The sequence below is a fragment of the Ailuropoda melanoleuca genome, chromosome 8 (genome assembly GCF_002007445.2).
Source record: "Ailuropoda melanoleuca isolate Jingjing chromosome 8, ASM200744v2, whole genome shotgun sequence".
NCBI lineage: Eukaryota > Metazoa > Chordata > Mammalia > Carnivora > Ursidae > Ailuropoda > Ailuropoda melanoleuca.
Genome location: NC_048225.1, coordinates 52,541,018 through 52,562,645, shown reverse-complemented (window position 1 = coordinate 52,562,645; position 21,628 = coordinate 52,541,018). Strand labels below are relative to the sequence as shown.

The 21,628-nt window shown below is 35.9% G+C and overlaps 1 protein-coding gene across 8 annotated transcripts in view; it reads left to right on the top strand.

The window, feature by feature from the left end:
- Window positions 1–21,628, top strand: part of EMSY (EMSY transcriptional repressor, BRCA2 interacting) — an 88,189-nt gene that overhangs the window by 51,573 nt on the left and 14,988 nt on the right. For 5 of the 8 annotated variants that reach the window (XM_019795358.2, XM_002915294.4, XM_011219822.3 and 2 more), the window contains 6 exons: window positions 5,931–6,067; window positions 8,485–8,658; window positions 10,603–10,801; window positions 16,334–16,498; window positions 18,197–18,352; window positions 19,607–19,648. In XM_019795358.2, the coding sequence (XP_019650917.1) occupies window positions 5,931–6,067; window positions 8,485–8,658; window positions 10,603–10,801; window positions 16,334–16,498; window positions 18,197–18,352; window positions 19,607–19,648 (873 nt within the window). The remainder of the gene's footprint in view (window positions 1–5,930; window positions 6,068–8,484; window positions 8,659–10,602; window positions 10,802–16,333; window positions 16,499–18,196; window positions 18,353–19,606; window positions 19,649–21,628) is intronic. The other 3 variants (XM_011219824.3, XM_011219821.3, XM_011219823.3) reach the window with 2 other exon arrangements.

Genomic DNA, 21,628 nt, shown 5'->3' with positions numbered 1-21,628 from the left:
CTGATAAATTTGAATAGTTGGTATCATCCAGTTGACAGGTACAGACAGATTTGAGTTTAGAGAGATGAAGTTGACCTATCCAAGACCACACAAGCTAGATAGAGGAAAAAAGAATTAGGATTTATTTATCTAAATATGTTTAGGGACCATATCTCATAATTTCATTTACTAATGTCACTTTAGCTTATTAAAAATAAAAATATTTAAATATCTTTATTTTCTTTTCACCATTGGATTGATTATTTACTTTTAAGAAATATGTTACTCAGATAGTGAAAGCTAATATTTATTGGTATTTGGGGGACTTTACCTGGTTTTTATCAGCTCATTAATTCCTGAAGTATTTGGACTGTGGATTCTGAAGTAGAATGTTAACATAGCATCTGTTTTCATTATTAGTTTTTAATTAAAATTATGTAAATAATCTCTCATCAGGCAAGCCCTATGGACTTTAACTGTCTACCATTTTTGTAGACTAGCCATATTTTGTATGCCCCAGGTGAGTTGTTCTGACATTTTAAAGTGAAGGGATTGAAGTTCCTGGCAATATATGATGTTGCTGATAACTCAGGGAGTGAAAAAACAAACAAACAAAAAACCCCCAAAAAACAAGGCAGGGCATGGTATTGGCATAATGCACTATATTTAAAGCTGCTCATATTGGCTCTATTTTTAAGTGTAAGTGAGAAAATCCAGTGTTTGCCAAACTGAGGAGGGTGAAACCAGTAGGGAATCATCATACTCCAGCTTTAAGAGGATTTTTTAAATAACACAGTGAACACTCAATTATGATTTATTACCTAACCGTATCTTAATGATGTAGAGCACATTCTCTAACATTTTCCAGAAAGTGATCATTCTTCATTGGTATGTAGCTTTTTATCACCATAATGGTTTTCTTTACTTATATATGAGTTCATAGTAACCTTACAGCTTGACGGAATGTCTAGATGTCATAAGGCCGGTGTTTTCACACCTTCTTTATGATTTAGCTACTTTGTACCAGGTTAGAGCAGTACAGTAAGCAAGCATATTTTCCTAGAAGCAGAGATATATACCCTATACATGCATACATTTTATTCACCTTTGTATGCAAATACAAAGCAACTCATGGTTAGCTGCTATTTCAAGTATAGTGGGTATACATGAGAAGAGTTCTTAAACTTTTCTAGCACAATAGGATCTCCTTGGCACAAAGTTGAAACAGTGCTATTGGTTGCATGGAGCTTGTTTTGTGTCTACTTCTGCTTCACTGACACTTTTATTTTAAGGAATCTCTCATTTCTGACTGCTCTTTACTGCTCTTCTGACTGATCCTTACGTTACATATCAATACTCTTTATAAAGGCAGTTCTCTTATTTTATAATGTTTTTGTTATTTCGTGATAGTGGGATTATAAGTTAGTTTATTAGCAGTTTTCAGTCCCTGGTTGTCTAATCAGAGTGAACTGGTAAGCCTAGTTGGATGAATTTGGATAACCCATAATTAGATGCTGGATTCTAGAATTTGTGCCTACCCTACTCCCCTACCCCCCGAGCAAAAATGAAATGCTTTTCTTAAAAGATACCCAGACATTTAGCTGTAAGAATAGAAGGCTTTAAAAATAAAAATAAAAATGATATTTTCCGCCTTACTGTGGGTAATTTGGAAAATACAGAAAGATACAAAGAAAATTAAAAACACACAATTTTTACCATCCAGAGAAATGTTTTAAAATTTAAGTGTATATATTTCTGTTCATTCCTTTTTCTGTTCATTTTTTTGGTTATAAATGTATGTGTGTATGTGTGTGTATTTTTAAAATTACTTTGAGATCTAATATAATCAGCTTTTCCCCTTTTTTCATAGAATAATATTTTCCTATTCTTTTAAATGTATCTCGACATCTCCCCTGCCCCCACTTACTGGTTACACAATGTTTCATTATATAATGCACCATAATTTAGGCATTTTCTCATTGATGAATGTTCTAGGTTGCTTCCGATTCTTTTGTCATTATAAATAATCCTGTGATAAACATCATTATATATAAATTATTATGTGAAGATTTTACTTTTCTCTAGAAAGCAAGGTCATGCTTCCAGAGTGCTTTCTAGAAAGGTCAGGTTTTTCTTTTCATTAGAATAAGCAACTAAATGGAAGGCATGACTATTTTTGCAGTTATTTAACTCCTTAGAATCAGATATTTACTTATATGTGTTTATATAGAGAGCCCTATCAGATACGTAAGTTTTTTTGTGAACTTTGTTGAGGGTTGGTTAAGGAACCATGTCTATTTTATGCAGAAGATTGGATCCTTCAGAGATGAACTCATTATCTTCACTCGAAGGACATTATGAGAACCTGTGACAGTGGCAAGACTTGATTTTGATTTCCTTGATCCTTAGTACAATGTTCAGACAAGGAGATAATGTTAATAGATCTTTTCCATTCGTTCGTTCATTTGCTCATTCTTTGAGCAAAGCAACATAAAACATTACCCAAGAGACCACATTGTTAGGGTGCTGTAAAAAATCTCTGAACAGTAAAATATGGGCCAATAAATTAGTTTCTTTAAGCCATCCTACCATAATGCTCACATTTTTACAGGAATCTTATTTTTTAAATAGAAATCCTGGAATGCATCCAGTGTCATAGGCCGTGATCCAAATGTGACTTACAGTTAATTCACACCCATTGTGTCTTAACTCTTTATAATTGAAGACCGTATATATAGTGGGTTCTCTGATATCCTATGAGCCAGATCTTGGGCTGGGTGCTGTGATACATAGGGATGTACATGGATGCATTCTCTGCCCTAAAGAATGCTAAACAAATGAACTTTTGTACATTCTGTTGTAGCATGTATGTGTGTATGTGTGTATTTTTAAAATTACATTGAGATCTAATATAATCAGCTTTTACACTTTTTTCATAGAATAATATTTTCCTATTCTTTTAAATGTATCTTGACACCTCCTCTGCCCCCACATGCTTTGAGCAAAAAAGACTGACTACTGTGAAAGTGTAGAGGAAGACCTTTATTTTTATTTTTTAAAAGATTCATTTATTTTAGAGAGAGAATAGGTGTGCACACAAGTGGGCGGAGAGGCAGAAGGAGAGGGAGGGAGAGAGAATCTCTAGCAGCCTCCCCACAGACTGCAGAGCCCAGTGAGGTGGGGCTCAACTGGGAGCTTGATCTCACCACCTGAGATCATGATCTAACCAAAACCAATAGTCTGATGCTCAAACAACTGAACCACCTAAGCACCCCTAGAGGAAGATCTTTAAAAAAAATGAGTAACACTTGTTTCATCAATACAACAAAGTTATCAACTAAAAGATAGAAGCATGCTCACTGGAATTTTAGACTTTAATAACTTGATAATTCTAGTCATAAACTCTTCCGTTTTAATATGACACTGTACTTTTCCTTATGTTACACCTTTTTCTTCTGTTTTCTAACTTCTTCCTCTCAACCTTCATTTTGTTGAGCTGGTGAACTTGATTTGCAACTGTTTAATAAGTTGACAGATCCCTGTAATGGAAAGGATTAGACAATGACTTAGATACAAATATAATTCACTTGTTAAGCAAATTTTTCAAAAAAAGTGGTCCTTGTACTTTGGTTAAAGGTTAGTTAACATTTCCTTGGGATAATTTTTAATGCTTACTTTCTAAAAAACACTTTTATTAACCAAATATTTAGTGAGGCTGTACTGTTGAAGGAGTCATTATACTCAATCATGTATGAGGGATTGAAGTAAGAGCTGAAGTTGATACATATGAATAATGGGCAGTGTGGTTTTTGTGGCTCTTAACAGCTTACTATTAAAAAACTACAGATAAGGGGAAAAACACTTGTGAAGCTGGTGTGTGGATAAAAGTGCGTTTTTATGTAACCTGACTGTGTTACCTTGGACTGACAAGACATTAGATGATGGCAAGTATATTATAAAGATATATAAAGTAATAAGTAATAAGATTGCCATAAATTGACTAGAATATTCTTTTTTTTTTAATATTTTATTTATTTATTTGACAGAGATAGAGACAGCCAGCGAGAGAGGGAACACAAGCAGGGGGAGTGGGAGAGGAAGAAGCAGGCTCAGCGGAGGAGCCTGACGTGGGGCTCGATCCCGTAACGCTGGGATCATGCCCTGAGCCGAAGGCAGACGCTTAACCGCTGTGCCACCCAGGCGCCCCTGACTAGAATATACTTATTCTTAGTGTAACTTTATTTCTAAAACTCTAGTCAGGAATGCTGGTTTTGTAGTAGAAAAGAAGAAAATTTTGTTTAATTTTTCTTCTTGGGAACATATTAATCAGTCATGTTTTTAAATGAGTACCTGTTCTGTACTTAGTCATTTGATAAATAATATGCAAGCCTAGAGAAGAAAAGTATGACTTCTCTGTTTTCATGGGAAGAGGAGATCACAGGCATAGAAGTTGCATTGAGACTCGTTTGCTCAAGAACCAGTGTGGAAACCAACACGCTGAAGGAGAGATATGTATTGGCTATTCCTAAAATTAAAGTCTGGCAGAACCTGGAAACCTAAGAGGAATTTGGGCTCTATATGACAGGTAATAGGAAGCCCTAGTGAAGAAATTACTTATTAGACTAGAGTTTGTGGAGTGTTTATGGATTAGGAACAAGTAAGATCAAATTGGTAGATTAAGGGTCAGGTCATCTAGGATTGTGAAACCTAAGACAGAAAGTTAGAACTAGATAAAATAGGGATTAGGAAGGGTTTTTTTTGTTTTGTTTTGTTTTGAAGTAATCTCTACATCCAGAATAGGTCTCAAATATACAACTCCAAGAGACACATGCTCTACCGATTAAGTCAACCAGTTGCCCTGGGAAGGTTTTTGACCAATCTCACATTCTGGGTTCTTGACATGATCAAACTAGTTTTTTAAGGATGTTTGATATAATGGGAGCATGACAGCTATTTGTATCATAGAGAAACTTGAAATCAGGAGAAAATATGGGAAGCCAAAAGAGATGAGGGTCTGTCTGTTGAGTTGACGTTTGCTAACATTTTGAAAGAAGACATACATTCCAAATTGAGTTTGTTCACATATTCATTGAACAACGTTTACTGAGTAAGTGCCATACAGTATGTGCTAAGCACTCAGGAATTAGGGATGCGAAAAGATGGGGTTTGGAGCTCAAGCGGCTTTCACAAGGCAAGATTTGCACCAGGATTTCTCACTGCAACAATCGGAAGAATACAGGGTACAAATCTGGTAGGTAGAAGCAGGTTGTGGAAGGATGTGGGGAGGAGAGCACGATAATATGTTTGGATCAGTAGATGGAGATCTACTGAGTAGATCTTAACTGTTGAAAATATCAATTTATTTATATAAATATATAAATTAGAGTTTCATCCTCAGACTCATCAGAGTGCTGCAGATTACAAGAACATGTGTTTAATCTGTGCCTTGGTTTCTGAGGTTTTTTTTTTTAAACAAATGGCTTATTTTCATAAATTTTCTCATGTCTAATGTTATGTGAATTTTGATAAGTATTTACCTCTTTTTAATGTTCTTTTTTGAAGAGTTTTCCCATCACACTAGTCAAATAAATATAATACTGGGTTTGGGGAAACATTTGTTGTGGAATGCAGATTTTTATTTGTTTCAATTAACTAGTCAGGGGAGGAATATTGTTGGGGAAACTGATAGTGATATTTTTAGATTCTGGTTTTGGTGTGCAGGTTTTCATATTCCAAAAAGATGACTGCTGTAAAAGTCAATTCTTAATATTCTCTCATTCTAGAACAATTTCTACTTACTGTTCCAAGCCTTCATTTTCATCCTTATGACAATCTTCATGTCATCTTAGGATGACATTAACCACATGTATTAATTATATACAGCATAAACAGAAATAATCAAATATCACTAGTCCTTAACTCAGGCCTCCTTTTCTCCCCCCTTCTCTAAGGAACGACTACCAAAATCACTACAATCCCAATGACTTCCAAGCCCAATGTGATTGTTGTGCAAAAGACTACAGGAAAAGGAACGACCATTCAAGGCCTCCCGGGCAAAAACGTTGTCACAACATTGCTAAATGCTGGAGTAAGTAAGAGCTTGTCCTGCAGACTCAGCGAATGCACTGAGGATTTTAAAGACCAGCTATACGAATATTTGCCTAAGGACTTCAGAACCCCACAGTGGCCTGTATGGTTTGATTTACCACTACTGTGATGTCATAACTGTTAAAACACCACCAACTGGTGCCATTTTTCACAGTAATTTCTAAAACATGTTGCTCATAGATAGGTTGCTTAGACCATGATTTAGATGCTTAGCTTAGTCCAGATGGAGGATTCCACTGGCTTAACTACAGGGGGACCACTGTTAAAGGATGATTTTTATTCCTGCCTCTGGCCAGTAGACACGAGCCTAGTATTGGCATAGGCTGGGCAAAGAGAAATATTTGGGATGAAGAAAATTAATTGACAGGGATTTACTTTCATTTTTACCTCTTTCAGCTAGTAAAAAAAAAAAAAATTAAATAACCACTTCATTTATAGTTGTGAAGGCAGTTGTGCAGAGGTTTGGAGTTAGACAAACCTGGGCTTTGTCTCTTAATATCATAGTTGTTTTACCTTGGCAAATTTACTCAACTTCTGTCATCCTTAATTTCCTGATTTATAGGTTGGGGATGATGATCTTTACCAGTGAGTTTGTTCAGTAACTAGTAGCTATTTTGAAAGTGCTTAGAACAGTGCCTGGCGCATGGGAAGTCCTCAGTAGTTTTTCTCTTACTGTTGTTACTCTTGGTACTTAACTATTTAGGCTTAGTAACGTCCCTACTTTGCTAGAAAAAAATACTGTACTTCGTTGTAGTAGATCTCTAGTAGCTTCCTAGGCATCGCAGTCTTTATAATGTTGGCATTAGATCTTTTCATCATGTGGGAAAACAGCCTGAGTTCACATGGTAAGCCAAAATAAAGCCTGGATTGGAATTCCGATTTTCAGAACCCTTTTATAATCTGGTGTACAGTTTCATAGAATTTGGTATGTAGGAGGGGATGCCATGTACCCAAAGTCCTGTGGTCACATACATCGAAGAACTGTATGTGAATCCCAGCTGCTAGTTATATCTAACAGCAATGGTTTGACACATGAAATACTAGTAAAACAAACAGATCAGAGCATAAAACTACACATATGTATATGCAACTGTACTCAACAGCTTGCTTACCTGGGCATGTCTACACACATACATCAGAAGAGCTTCTTCAAAAAATAGCTTGCTAGTTGGTTTTGATAGGCTTCAAATGGGCCATTATACTTGGACAGGGCCCATTAAGCTGTTTGATAGATAGGCATGCCCACTTGCAAACTAGTGGCTCTTGGCAAATGAACTAGAGCTCCTTCCAAAGCTGCTGCTGTGAAGGGTGTGTTTGTATTAAAATAAGTAATAACATGAATGACAGACACTTCATATCTCCCTTAGATAACTATCTCCCTTTAGAGTAAATAGTTAAACTTGTGATTTTTGTAATCCTATTTAGCTCTAAATTCAGAGTGATTACCTTCTGCCAGCTCACCTGGGTGCTTTGTTTTTACTGGCTGCCAAGTTTAGATGGCCGCACATTTAGATGATGGTGACTAAAAGTTAAAAACTAATAAGGTGAAAATTTTTCAGTTTTATGGATTTTAACTTTTAAAAATTAATAATTTAGTAAAATCACTGTTTCTGAATTTAAGTAAGCTCAAGTATTGACTCTGTGAATGACAGAAGATACTTAAGAATAAAGCAGACAAAAGTATAAAAATGGTGAAAAGTTAATGGGCCTAAGCTATCTAGTTAATATACTAAAGTGATATTAGTAACATACTAATAATAAAATGTGGGAAATGCCCTAAGTTTGTTTTTCGTATTTTTCCATATAACCTCAGAACATTTATTAATATCTGCTGATTTCATCTCTTGCCCATACTTTTTCACATAGACGTTGCTGTATGTCCTTATAGTTTTGTGTTTGGGGAGCTTCATTTATTTCTATGTGTACATTTAGCTATTGGTGTAATGCAGTTATTTTTTATTACATAAATACCTATTTTGGGTGATTTAGAAAATAAAGGTGATACGGGGGGGAGACCTATAATCCCAACTCTTAGAGATAGTTATTGTTAACATTTTAGTATGTATTCTTTTATAAATTCCAGACTATTTTAATATATGTATTCTATGAATGTGATGGTGTAGTAAATATTCTTATGTGAGATAATTTTTTAAATTCACTAGTCAGGAAATAATTAATGCCTTCTTTGGGCAGAAAGTTGGGCAGATGACTTTTAGGACTATCTCAACGAAGTCTAGGATTTTTGATCACCTAGAAACATTGTACTTTGCTATTTAGTTTACAGTCCTTTTCTCATTATCCTCGTAAAACCTCTCTGTGATTTTTCAGTAAAAGGATTTTTCAGTTTTTGGCATTTAAATACATATAAATCTCATATATTCACTGACTTTAATTTAGGGAGAAAAGACTATTCAGACGGTGCCAACAGGAGCAAAGCCAGCTATTATCACTGCTACAAGACCCATCACCAAGATGATTGTAACTCAGCCAAAAGGAATAGGTTCCACAGTTCAACCAGCAGCTAAAATCATCCCGACAAAAATTGTTTATGGGCAGCAAGGGAAAACACAGGTATGCTGTAAGATATGGTGGTTTTTCTTGGCTCTGGTATATTTCACATTCCTAAAATTCTATGTTAGAAATTTGAACGAGAAGATCAGTAATCTTTAAAAAATCAGATTGTTAAAAGTTATGACCAAATGTGCATAATCATCTGTTTTCAAAACCTGTGTTTCTCTCTTCAATACTTTCTTCTTTTCTTTTCTTTTCTTTTCTTTTCTTTTCTTTTCTTTCTTTTCTTCTTTTTTTTTTTTTTGATAATCTGAATATTTGTGCCATGTCATGAGCAAAGATTGGGGAAATGAACCCCCTTGGAATAAAATTTGCTGAAGGTATATATTATTTGAGAAGTAGGTGCTTGACGGAGAATGGTAGTTATGTGGAATCTCTCAGAAAAAAGTATTTTTTTATAAGCTAATATTGCCTTTGAAAGCACTTTATATACTTACAAAATTTGTTTTACTTGAAACTTACGTGATGGAGAAGCTAGAGATCTGTTCATTTTTCAAGCAATAGAAGATAAGGGAGTTTTTCTGGAAATTTGCCTATAAAATTGAGGCTCAGGATTTAATCTTATGTTGCTAGACTACTATTTATTTTATAAAGTACCTACTTTAACTGCTTTTGTGAGAATATCAAAGGAAATAATGTCAGCTTTGGTTGAGAAATGTTCTCCTAGAATTCTTTTAAAAGGTTTTAATTTACCTTTAATAATTTGCCTTGAGAGTTAATTCCCTCAGAATCATAGCGAAATAGTTTACACATCTAAACAAATAAGTTTTATGATTAGAAATAAATCCAGGGGCACCTGGGTGGCACAGCGGTTGGGCGTCTGCCTTCGGCTCAGGGCGTGATCCTGGCGTTATGGGATCGAGCCCCACATCAGGCTCCTCTGCTATGAGCCTGCTTCTTCCTCTCCCACTCCCCCTGCTTGTGTTCCCTCTCTCGCTGGCTGTCTCTATCTCTGTCAAATAAATAAATAAAATCTTTAAAAAAAAAAGAGAAAGAAAGAAATCCAAATTGACTTTTAAGTTTCAACTGGTAACAGTTCTCATTTGCTCCATCATCTGCATCATAGTATAACCCCTGTTTTCATTTTTGAATTCTTGAAAATGGGTGACTTAATAGAGTCTGAAAAGGATTCAAATCTTACATATGGGAAAAATAAAAACTGAATGTGGTCAGTTAATATTTTTATTCTAGGCACCGAAGTGAAGTCAATTCCTAGAGTTCAAATTTTGAAGTGGAATGGTTCAGTTTGAAATCTCTCTCCCATATCACTTATTTAAATGTCTGTGGTTCTGACCTTTGCCAGGAGTTGATCTATAACATGTTTCATATTGCTTCTAATAATAGTTGTCTAAGTCAGTGTTTCTCTGGGTATTTTTCAAAAATGACTTAGGTCCCATGTTTACTTTGTGCAGGTGTCTCAATTAGGAATTTCTTTTGCTTGCTAATGAAAAGAAACCTGAAGAACAGTGGCTTACACAAATTAGGGTTTTGTTTTTATTATGTTAATAATAATAATATGTTATTTTATTATGTTAATAAATTTTCAGAGAGAAGAAATTCTGGACTATTCTCGTGGCATTGGGAATCCAGGCTTCTTCTGTCTTTCTGTTTTGCAGTCTGTAGCGTGTGGCTGTCGTTGTACTATATAGACTACAGATTGTGAAATGACTTCTGAAGTCATTATAGGCGAGAAAAAACGGGGAGAGCCTCTTGCCAAAATTATGGCTGTTGCACTCTGGCACGTACCACTTAAAATGTTGTATGTGGCTTGACTCTAATTAGTTCTTAGATAGAATTAGTCTTTGATGAACAATGTTGTGCCCAAAGCATAATAAATATAGAGAATGCAACTTCCCATGTCAGGAAAATATTCATGACTGGAAGTTTACTATTTTAAATAGTGCTCTAAAATTTAAACTGGGTATATTTCTGATTTTCTTCTAGGTTCTTATTAAACCCAAACCAGTGACATTTCAAGCCACAGTTGTTAGTGAACAAACAAGGCAGCTGGTCACAGAAACGTTACAGCAAGCATCTAGGGTGGCAGAAGCTGGTAATTCATCTATTCAAGAGGGAAAAGAAGACCCACAGAGTTATACAGATAGTAGTTCCTCTTCTACAGAGTCCTCCCAGAGTTCCCAGGGTAAGACCCATTTTACTTCTGATTTATGTAATTACTTCTGACATAGTGCCCTAGTTCCAAAATAGTTGAATCTAGAGGTTTCAAACAAACGTGTATGCTTTGATTTATCGATTCTTTTGATTTTATTTTTCTTTGTTTGATATGTAATCAGTGAGCTGAAATTTTGTTTTTGGTAAGACTTTACCATTCTTTCCTGCATGCCATATGAACGTTCATCAAATAATTGGTAAACTTTAGATGGTGATTTTGGCAGGTAGGTGTTACCAAACTTGAATAGTGCTGTGGTTCTTTTTGTTTCCTTTTGGGTAAGTGGGAGAAGTGGGCAAGAAAGTGAATGTATCTTTTGAGTGTTTAGTGTTGAACCTTGAGAAAGAATTAGGGTGGCCAGAGGTGGGCCATACGTGGGCTGTAAGTAGAGTGACCATATATTGCAGTTTGTAGAGGACAAGTCCTGGTTTATATCTGTTCTAGCATAATTATTAATAGCATTCCTTTTCACTCTCAAAGGTATCCCAATTTAGATGATATCGTATGGTTGTCCTAAATATAAGGAAGGAGCTATGAAGCCAGACTCCATAGGAGGGAAGCTCTTTATCCTCAGTGCTGTTTTAGTTATGTTGTTCATCTAGGAAGTCTCTTGAAATAAATTCTTGATCGTAAGCTTTGAGACCTACAGATCTAGTACTCATGTGTATCAGTAACCTAGACAGCCCTTATTGTCAGATGGTAGGTATATCTGTGCCTATGCTTGCTTATATGCTCCAGTGCATCTAATAAGCAAAGCTGTTCATCTTCCCCTGATCCTTCCTCACTCCATTCCCTGTCCTCACCTCCCCGCTATTCTCTCTGGGTACTTTTTGAGCATCTTCACTTTTCTAATGCAGGTTCTTTTGCGCTTTTGTTATTCTAATTGCTTAGCAGGGTCTTTCCAGATCAGTGGGAATTTCAGATTGCTTACATGGTTCAAATTGCTGATTAGTCCATTAATTGAATTTGGCAGTTATTTATTTATACTATATATTAAGTATTGTGCTAGGCCCTATAAATGTTGAGTAAAATATAGTTTTTGTTAAAAGCTAGAATAGGGGATTTAAAAATACACATACAACTTCAGTATGAGTAGAATAAATTTATTAGTAACAAACAAAAATGCCAAAGACGAAAAAGTCACACTCCAGTGAGGAGAGGATAAGAAAGCTTCATGAAGGAGATAACATTTGAATTGGTCTTTGAAAACTCATCAATCAAAAATAAGTAAAAATGTTGGTTTTAACAAACAATATGACACTTGATCTTTATTTCTTAATGATTCGATATTTAAAGATTCCATTCTTACTTCAGCACATCAGCTGCATTTTCCTCTTTTAAAAGTCTCTGATTCCTTGAATAATACATGCCATTGTTTCCTTTGAGAAATATTTTTGTAGAGGATAGGTAAAATGTTTAGCTTATGAGTTGTGCTAAAAGGGGGACATGAACAGTAGGTGTTTTTATATTCATAATCTTGGGTTATCTTTTGAAATTGCTAGTCTTTTCCTAAGGGAGCTATAAGCCAATCATTACTTCCCAAACATGCCATTTCATTAAGCAGTCTTAAGTTTTCATTCTAAGAATGGGACAAAAGTTTGACTATTTTGGGAAGTGATTGAGTGGAAGGTTTTTCTGCTTTTCAATCTCTTACTATACATGGCTGCATCTGTTTTTATTTATTTGTCCTGTATCATTACATATTATTTATGTTAAAAATATTCTGTAATACAGAAAAGGTTAACAATTCAGAATACGTATGTCTAGATTATAAAGCTGGTTTTTATAATCTGCATCCCCCCCCATATCTTTGTATAGCTCTGTAGTGCATTCTCACAATGACTGGAGATATATATGCTATGATTTAAAGGGAAAGGGGTGAAGATTTTGGTCAGTCTAAGATCATGCTGGCTTTCAAAGTATATGAGGGTCATACCATTCAGAATGTAAGCACTACATAGCAGTTCATTTTTCCTTTATATTTCTTTTGTAGTTTTTGCCTCTCTCCCACCTTTGGTAACTTTTCCATTTAATGTAATTTCAAGCTTACAAAAAACTTGCGAGAAGAGTTAAAAAGAACTCCTGTGATTTTTTTTTTAAGATATTATTTTTAAGTAATCTCTACACCCAATATGGGGCTCAAACTCACAACCCTGAGATCAAGAATCACATGTCCACCAACTGAGCCAGCCAGGCGCCCCCAAGTTTTTTAAAAAGAGAAATATTAAAGATTTCTTTATTTATATTTTATTTCCAGTAGGTTTAAGGTAGATTAGGTAGAATATAAGATTACGTGAAGTGAAATGGAAGAGAGCAAGGAGAGAAAACCAACGGTAGGGATTTAAGATGGAACAAGGTATGAGGCAGATACAAAAATGCATCCTGTAAAGACCTTGCTTTAAGGAGGCCACCAGTTGGTTTCTAGGATGATTCTTCCAGAAGCTTTATGATCTTGGTAGATCATAGTGATGGTGGGGAATAAATCCAAGTTAAGCAAAACATGCGTACTGCAGAACTTTTCAGAGCTATTATGTGTTAATATATATTGTGAAAGATGAAGAGTAGAGTATATAATGTAAAATGTTCCCCCAACTTTTTTGACCGTAGGACCCTTATTTTGCAGAACATATTGAGGAACTAATGTTCTCTGAGACATTTTAAGTGATGCTATCTAGGCAGTTAAGTACCGTGAAGGCCTTGGGCTTTATGACAATACTTCAGAGGGAATGTACATGTTACATCAAAGAAGGGACATAGACATTTTAGGTTTAGTGTAAAAGGGGTGGTTTAGATGATAAGGCATCTGGGAATCATTTTATGTGAGAAAAGGTTGGTGGAAACAGGATATTTTTTATGGAGAAGAGAAGATGAGGATTGGGTTGGGGACATTGGGAGCTGTCAGTTTTCTTGAGGACTGTGACATGGAAGAGGGAATAGAGTTGGTCTTTGTGGATACATGGATGGAAACTAGAACCATTGTGTAGAAGTCACAGGAAGCCCCGTTTTCATTCCATGTAAGAACACTTTCTGATTGTCATAACTGCAGAAATGGAAACTATCTTAGAAAATAGTGAGTTCTCTGGTGGTGGTGTTCCTGGATTGGTGGGGATATTGTGAAGATTTTAGCATAGGATTCGTGATGGCATTAAATGAACTTTTAGATCCCTGCCAGCTGAGAGGTCTTAACTGTTTCATGAAAGTACAATATCGGCCTTTTATGGTAAAGTCACAGGAGACATTCTTCCATAGGGATGCCTGATCTGCCTTTGCATTTAACAGTACAATGTGTATTTCTGGTACCTAACATGTAGTAGATGTCCAGTAAATATTTGTTAAGTGATGTGTGGGGAAAGATATATGAGGGTTACCAGGCCACCATCCTCAAGAGAGAGAGGGAAGTCTAGAGGGATATACACTTCATAATCAAACGGTACTGTGCGATCAGGCTCCTGATGTCTCAGTTGTTGCATTCTAACCTCAGGATCAGACTTAATAGGCAATAGATTTATCTAGTCTAAGCATAAAAGCCAAAGTAAAGAGGAAAATCACTCAAGGATTGATTTTTACATGTGGGTTCACAGTTTCATTCTTTGTCAGAGCTGTTGGGGTGGCTGCAGTGATACTGTGTGGTGATCAGCTGCTCTCTGAGTATGGGCAGAAAGAGTGAAGGAGCTCTATCCTACAGGATAATGTTATTTAGGGTGATGTCTCCAGTAGGTGCTCCCATGTGGAAATTTGTTTTCTTTTTTTAGTCTCTTTCTACCTCAACTCTCTGCAAATGCAATCCTTGCTTTTTTCTGGATATTAGTGAATATTACAGAATTGGGTTGCAGTCATTCTTTGCTATGAGTCCTCTCACCTACCCAAAGGGGTAATTACATCACCATGAGAATTTCTTAAATGTGAGAACTTAGGTTTTATAAAAAGAATTATTTCCTAATAAAATTAATTTTCTTAAGTGTAAGTTCTATTTGTCTACTTACAACAAGTAAAGAAAAACTGTAATATGCATCACATGACATTTGGTATTGCAGGATAGTGTCCCACAGTCTTCTAGAATTTGGGGAGAAGTTTAATGGAAATTATACATCCCTGGTGTGTTGTATATTCTACCTGGTGTTTGGGGAACAGGGGATACAGTTTGTTAATGGTAATTAAAAATTCTAGATCTATTGTATATCGATTTTGTTTTCTTTGGGAAGGCTGGTTTGTTTGTTTGTTTAAGAGTCATTTCACCTCCCCAACCTTTTTGGACAACTTTGTGGTTTTTAAAAATATAAGGTTCAAACAAGGTTGAACTTATATTGAATTCTTGTTTTTTCGGGGGGGCTACATGAATTCTTCTCATTCTTCTGTAATGCTTTCACTGACTAATCCAAATCAAAGCAGTCTTTTTCTTTCCATGCATTTGTCTTGTTTCCCCCAGTAGTTTGATTTTACCCAAGAATACAAAGCTATATGTATGTTTATTTTATGTCTCCTCCATTGTAATTTAAACTTGGGAGTGGGGATCTTGTCCTGTGTGGTGTCCTGACAAAGGAGTTTAGGAACTTAACAATAATCTAGTCCAATCTGCTTATTCTGTAGATGGAAAACTCAATAATTTGTTGCTTGTTTTGATGCACATTTAGTATTTACATGCCTACCTTCATAGCATAAATATAATAAGCCTTGAGTTAGGGCTGTAATTCATTTTGAAACTAATGAAGAGTCTCAGAATCAAGAACTTTTAGGACATAACAACAGTAACGCTTCTACTGTCCTTCACAGTTTATGGAGCTCTTTTACATATATTATTTCACCATATCCTCAGAAATCCTGTTAGGCAGAGAGGTAATTTTATCATTGTCATTTTAGAAATGATGGCTCTAAAACCCAAAGACTCAACTTACGAATAATTGATACGGCTGGGGCTGTGACCTAAGACTTTGAACTCCAAATGTTAAATGTGTCCTATTATATCGTCCTGCTTCTAGATCATCTGTCCATCCTTGTTGGTGGACAGGATTTCTTTTCAGTAATTCAGCCGTCCAGTAAGTGTTGGCTGGGTGCTGAGGTTGTTATACAGAACACATTTTCAGGTGCACTGGGGAAGATAAGACTCCTACAGCATTTCTTTCTTATACACAAACATGCATCTACTTACACAAATGCACACCTATTTATTATAGCAATTATCACATTGAATGGTAATTTGTCTTCTTACATGTCTGTCTCCCCAGCCAGATCGTGTGCTTCTTGAGCATCCTCTGATTATTCCGTAAGCTCCTCCTTCACATCCTCAGTGCCAATATAGACTCTGCATATAGGTGCCTAGTTTGTTGAATCAGTGTATACGAGTGAATGAGTAAGTGAATACAGACACAAAAGATACTATGCCCTCTGGGGGCTTACAGTCTTCTTGGGGAGATAAAGCATGAAGTGTGCAGTAAAAAATTGTTTTGTTTTTTTTTTTAAGAGAAACTTTGTTTATAGGGTTTTTTTTTTTTAACTAATATAAAACAGATTCCCAGCCTGTAGTTCATGTAATTGCTTCCCGGCGTCAGGATTGGTCAGAACATGAGATTGCAATGGAGACTAGCCCCACCATAATTTATCAGGATGTATCCAGTGAATCACAATCAGCTACTTCAACAATCAAAGCTCTGTTAGAACTCCAACAGACAACAGGTATGAATTCACATGCTCAATTGAATGAAGCATGTTTTCTCTAGAGATGGGTTGTGCTAAAATACTACCACTGTTATATTTTCTTGTTATTATTTGAGCACATTTCCCCCCCTCTGGACTGGTCTATAATCATTGCTGCAGTCTGTTTACTTGTCAGTTTCAATAAGATGTGCCCAGGAGTACTGAAGGACTAGTCAGGGGAAAAAAAAATGGCAGAACTCTTTCTTTTCTGTCTCCTGCTTAAAAGGGCAATCCTGTAGCCTCTTGTCACCAGAAGGCAGTAGTTTCTGTCATTTCTAAGCACAAGGATAGATGTAGTATAGCTGCTAGTTCTATGTAAGAATAGTAGGAGGCAGATCGAAGGGTCCCTGCCATCCTCCTTGATACTGGTGGGGCAGCTTTCTGGACATAAAACACCATTAATGGCCCTTCCTAGCATTCTAATTTGTTTTATCTTTATATTTCATTGTATAAGTTAACCACTTGAGCTTCCATGTGAAGCCAGCCTCATTTAACAAGATCCTCTCAGTATTTCTGGTTACTTAAATATCTTCAACAAACTCTAGGCAAAACCTGTGTCAGTTATACTGACTTTCCTGTTATAATAAGTCAAAGATTGTTAGGGTACTTAAGAGACCTTAACAATGATCTCATCCAACCCTTTCATTTTATGCATAAACTGAGATCCATAGAGGTTACCCAGTTGGCTAGTGGCAGAGTGAAACTCCATGTCTTTCGATTCCTAATTCAGTGTCCTCTCTACTTGTGGGGTGATTGTGGTATTATTTTGATTTTGTTTTTGCTTTCTTTGTTTAAATGATTAGCTTGATTTTGTCACATTATACTTCATGGGAATGATTGAATGATCATTCAGTGGACTTAATTACTGGTAACTATTTGTTGTAACATCCACTTTACACTAGCCAAAGAATACTAGCATTTAATATCTTTGGTCAATCTTTCTATTGGTGTTATTTTTGGCCTTAGGCACTTCCTCAGCTCCTTGTCTTTGACATACTCAGCCATTTCCATTAATGTCTTATAGAGGGTGGAAACCAAATGAGTAGATTTTATAGAAAATGTGGTAAAATAGAAAGTAAATTTATCCATGGAACCCATTCTTGTTTCCAGACCGTTCCATAAAACATTTTTGTAGGAACAGGGAGGTTGTTTTTTCCTAACACTGAAAATTTTTATTCTTTAAGAGTCGTTGAAGACTTGGTAAATTTCTTTGAAGATTATCTTGAATTTTTAATAGATCAAATTAAACCGGTCATTGTATTGTGCTTTTCTGGGTAGGTATGCCCTAGAGCAAATCATGGTGTATACTGCTTATTCACCTTTTATTTTCAGGTTGGTGAACTCAAGAATACCAGGGACTACCTTGAAGAAGGGTAAACGAAATGTTCTAAGAGGAGTGTGTACAAGGGAAACAGATTGTTTGACCTAGTCATAGTAGGGGGGAATTTTAGTCTGAATGCATATGAGTTCTTCTTGCTAGGCTGCTGGGTATGGTTGCACAAGTTGTGCATTCTACAACCATACATAGCAGTCTGCTTTTTTCTTTTCAATTCACTGTCTCCTTAGTCACTGCCAGTGTGGCACCCCAGAGGTCTGGCTCATGATTCCCATGGACAACTCTGGTTTTGATACTTGTCTGTAATAAAAGTTAACTTTTCCCCTGACTTTTTTATGCAGTAAAGGAAAAAATGGAATCTAAACCAAGACAACCCACTATTGACTTGAGTCAGATGGCAGTGCCTATTCAGATGACCCAGGAAAAGAGACATTCTCCTGAGAGTCCATCCATTGCTGTGGTAGAGTCAGAACTAGTTGCTGAATACATCACTACTGGTAGGTGTCCTTGTAAAAAGTAGTATTAAGGTAGGAGAGCTACCTTTCTGGATTTGATGGGATGGTTGTTCGGGGGAGAATATAGTTTTTATATTTCTAGATCTTTTCCAGTTTGCTCTGAGAGCAAATTCACTTTGTCCTTGGGACTTACCCGATCTTTAATGACGAGGGGGAAAAATCAATTGGTTGTTGCAAACTGCGAATAATAAACAATTGCAAGTTGGCCATAAATGATGTATGTGAATATAGGGTGACGGTTGTAGAGAGGATAAAATACCTTTCATATAAGAATAAATATTTTGATGTATCTGAGTTTTTTAGTTGTAGGGGAGGGGAGTTGGGTCAAGGGAAAAAGAAGGTATAAAACCCAATACTTATTTATTTTTATTTTTATTTTTTTAAAAAGATTTTATCTATTTATTTGACAGAGATAGAGACAGCCAGCGAGAGAGGGAACACAAGCAGGGGGAGTGGGAGAGGAAGAAGCAGGCTCATAGCAGAGGAGCCTGATGTGGGGCTCGATCCCATAACGCCGGGATCACACCCTGAGCAGAAGGCAGACGCTTAACCGCTGTGCCACCCAGGCGCCCCCCAATACTTTTTTAAAGTAAAGAAAAAAAATGTGGAAAACTTGAAATCCATGTAAATACTTAGGAGTTCTGATGGAAAGCAAATTAGGTATTTGTTTAAAATGTGGTCTGGGAGTAAAACACTAATGAGATTTTTGAATGGCATAGATAGAAAAGTGGAGTGGGAAGGATAATAGATTCTTTCTCTCATATTCTGGTGAGACCACACCAGAAACACTGCTTTCTGAAGGCTTGGACACTTCATTACCTTGAGATTTGAAATAGTTCAGAGGATAGTAATGTGAATAATTAGGGGTTAGGAGAAATGACTTATAAGGCAGTATGTCAAGAACACTTGTCTTAAGTTTTCTTAAGCAGTGATTAAAAGAAAACATAAAGTTACAGAGGCTGTAAAAAATACCACAGCGGAAAAGGAATTCTTTGGTATCATTTTAAGAGATACTTTTAAAGATTAATGGGTTAAAATTGCCAGAAGGAAAAAATCCAGTTAAAGACTATAGAAAGCCATCTAGCTTCTTTCTTTAGAGGTATTTAGCAGAAAGCTAAATAAAGCAGAGGGCAGTATGTTGGGGAAATCAGTATTAACCTCTGGGGATAGACTAAATTATCAAATGGTAAATAGAGGAAAAGACCTATGATTTCTTCCCTTACTTATCCTTTTCAGAACGCACTGATGAGGGGACAGAGGTTGCTTTTCCCCTTCTAGGTAAGTGGTGTGCATCCATTTGTAGTATAACTGAAGGTAAAAGATCATTGTTTTGGGGGGAACCACTTAAATGGATGCGCTCTACTCTGATCTGGTAGAGGAAAGGTAAGCTCCGCTCAGTGAAAAGGAGACTTTCCTTTCACAGGATAGTGGGATTCTTTCTCAGAAATGATCAGTTTGACATTGGAAAAAATAAGAGCTGTTTAAAGAAATAAGTGACTGTTTTATGCTGTTGATATAGCCCAGATAAGGTCATTTCAGCTGTTTTCTGAATGTTCACTCTCTGACCTCCTTCCATAATCTCTTCCCCATCATATCCTCAGCCACATTAAGCATTTCTTTGACTTCAAATCCAGCTTCCTGGCCCTGATCTCTTATATTATCCTACAGTAGGTGTTAGTTTTCTCTGACTTTCCTGCACACTGAGGATTATTCTTAAATGATTTTAGTTGATCTTCTATTAAATCCATTTCCTTTCTTAATAAAAAATTTAATGTCATAATTACGAAGATTAGTATGGGCAGTGGAAATGTTCCATATAATCTGGTAATTTCATGAAAAATTATTTGTTTATTTTTCAAATGTCATTCATTTCCGATGATGCTTCTATCAGTAAAAAACTTTATTAATTTATTTGTTTAATTTCAATATTAGTATGATTTGTTTTTTCTCCTCTGTCACATTATAAATGATTTCAATAGTTGTTTTAATATCAACACTTTTTTTTCAGTTTGGTTGAGCATGTATGGAAGATTTTATTAACTCATATAATCTAAAATGTGCATAGAAAGCATACTGTGAAATTCAGTAAGATACTGCAATACATTTATACCAGTGATGCTGCCTGTAATCTGTTATATCACATGTAGGCATATGTTTAAGCAACAGTAGAAAACCTGTGTTTGTGAATATAGACAGAATGAGTTATAAAAATAAATAAAGCTTGTTTATATTTCACTGGATAGTTTTAGTTCTGTACTTACAATACCTAGGTGGTACTTTGACATTGATTTCTGTAGTGATTGTCTTCTCCTTGGACATTCCACTATGACTTTTCTTTTTTTTTTTTCTCTTTTTTGTATTTTTTTATTTTTATTTTTTAAAGATTTTATTTATTCGACAGAGATAGAGACAGCCAGCGAGAGAGGGAACACAAGCAGGGGGAGTGGGAGAGGAAGAAGCAGGCCCATAGCGGAGGAGCCTGATGTGGGGCTCGATCCCATAACGCCGGGATCACTCCCTGAGCAGAAGGCAGACGCTTAACTGCTGTGCCACCCAGGCGCCCCCCAGTATGACTTTTCTAAACATGGAACCACTTGAATATGGGACTACTTGAAATTGCAGTTGGAGATATTTGAGCATTAGAATCATGGGTTGTTTAGAGAATTTTGATACTCTCAAAATACTTTGCTAATCTTACATATTTGTTTCACTGTGTTCTTGATTCAAAAAGCTCATTTCCCAGTAACCATAAGCATTTAAAAGGCTCTGTAGAGTAAGAAGTGGTGAATGTTTTACTCTTTAAAACGTTGAAGGTGAGGCTGGTAAGAGACGTATCAATGTAGACGTATCGTTTTACATCTATTGCACTGATATATAAATGTATAGTTTATTCCTTTGGACCTACTTTGTAGTGAGAGAATAAGAAATGGGGTTGTTTCCCTGTTACACTGTATTCTCACCCATGTATGTCAGACGAGCAAAATTTGTGATTTTTCTATTCTTTTGTTTACTTTATAAGACTTAACAATTTAAGGACCATTTTCAGTCTTTTACTTCATTTGATCCTCTTCTAGGTAGAAAAATTCTTTTATTATCCTATTTTAAAAAACCAAAGATCAAACAAACAAAAATAAAACCTCTAAAGGTTTAGAGACTTGTAGAATTTAAATGACCTGTTCAAATTCACATAGCTGGTTGGTGGCAGAGTGGGACAGAATCCAGGTGCGAGTCTTGGTCCAATTCTCTGTGCAGTATCAT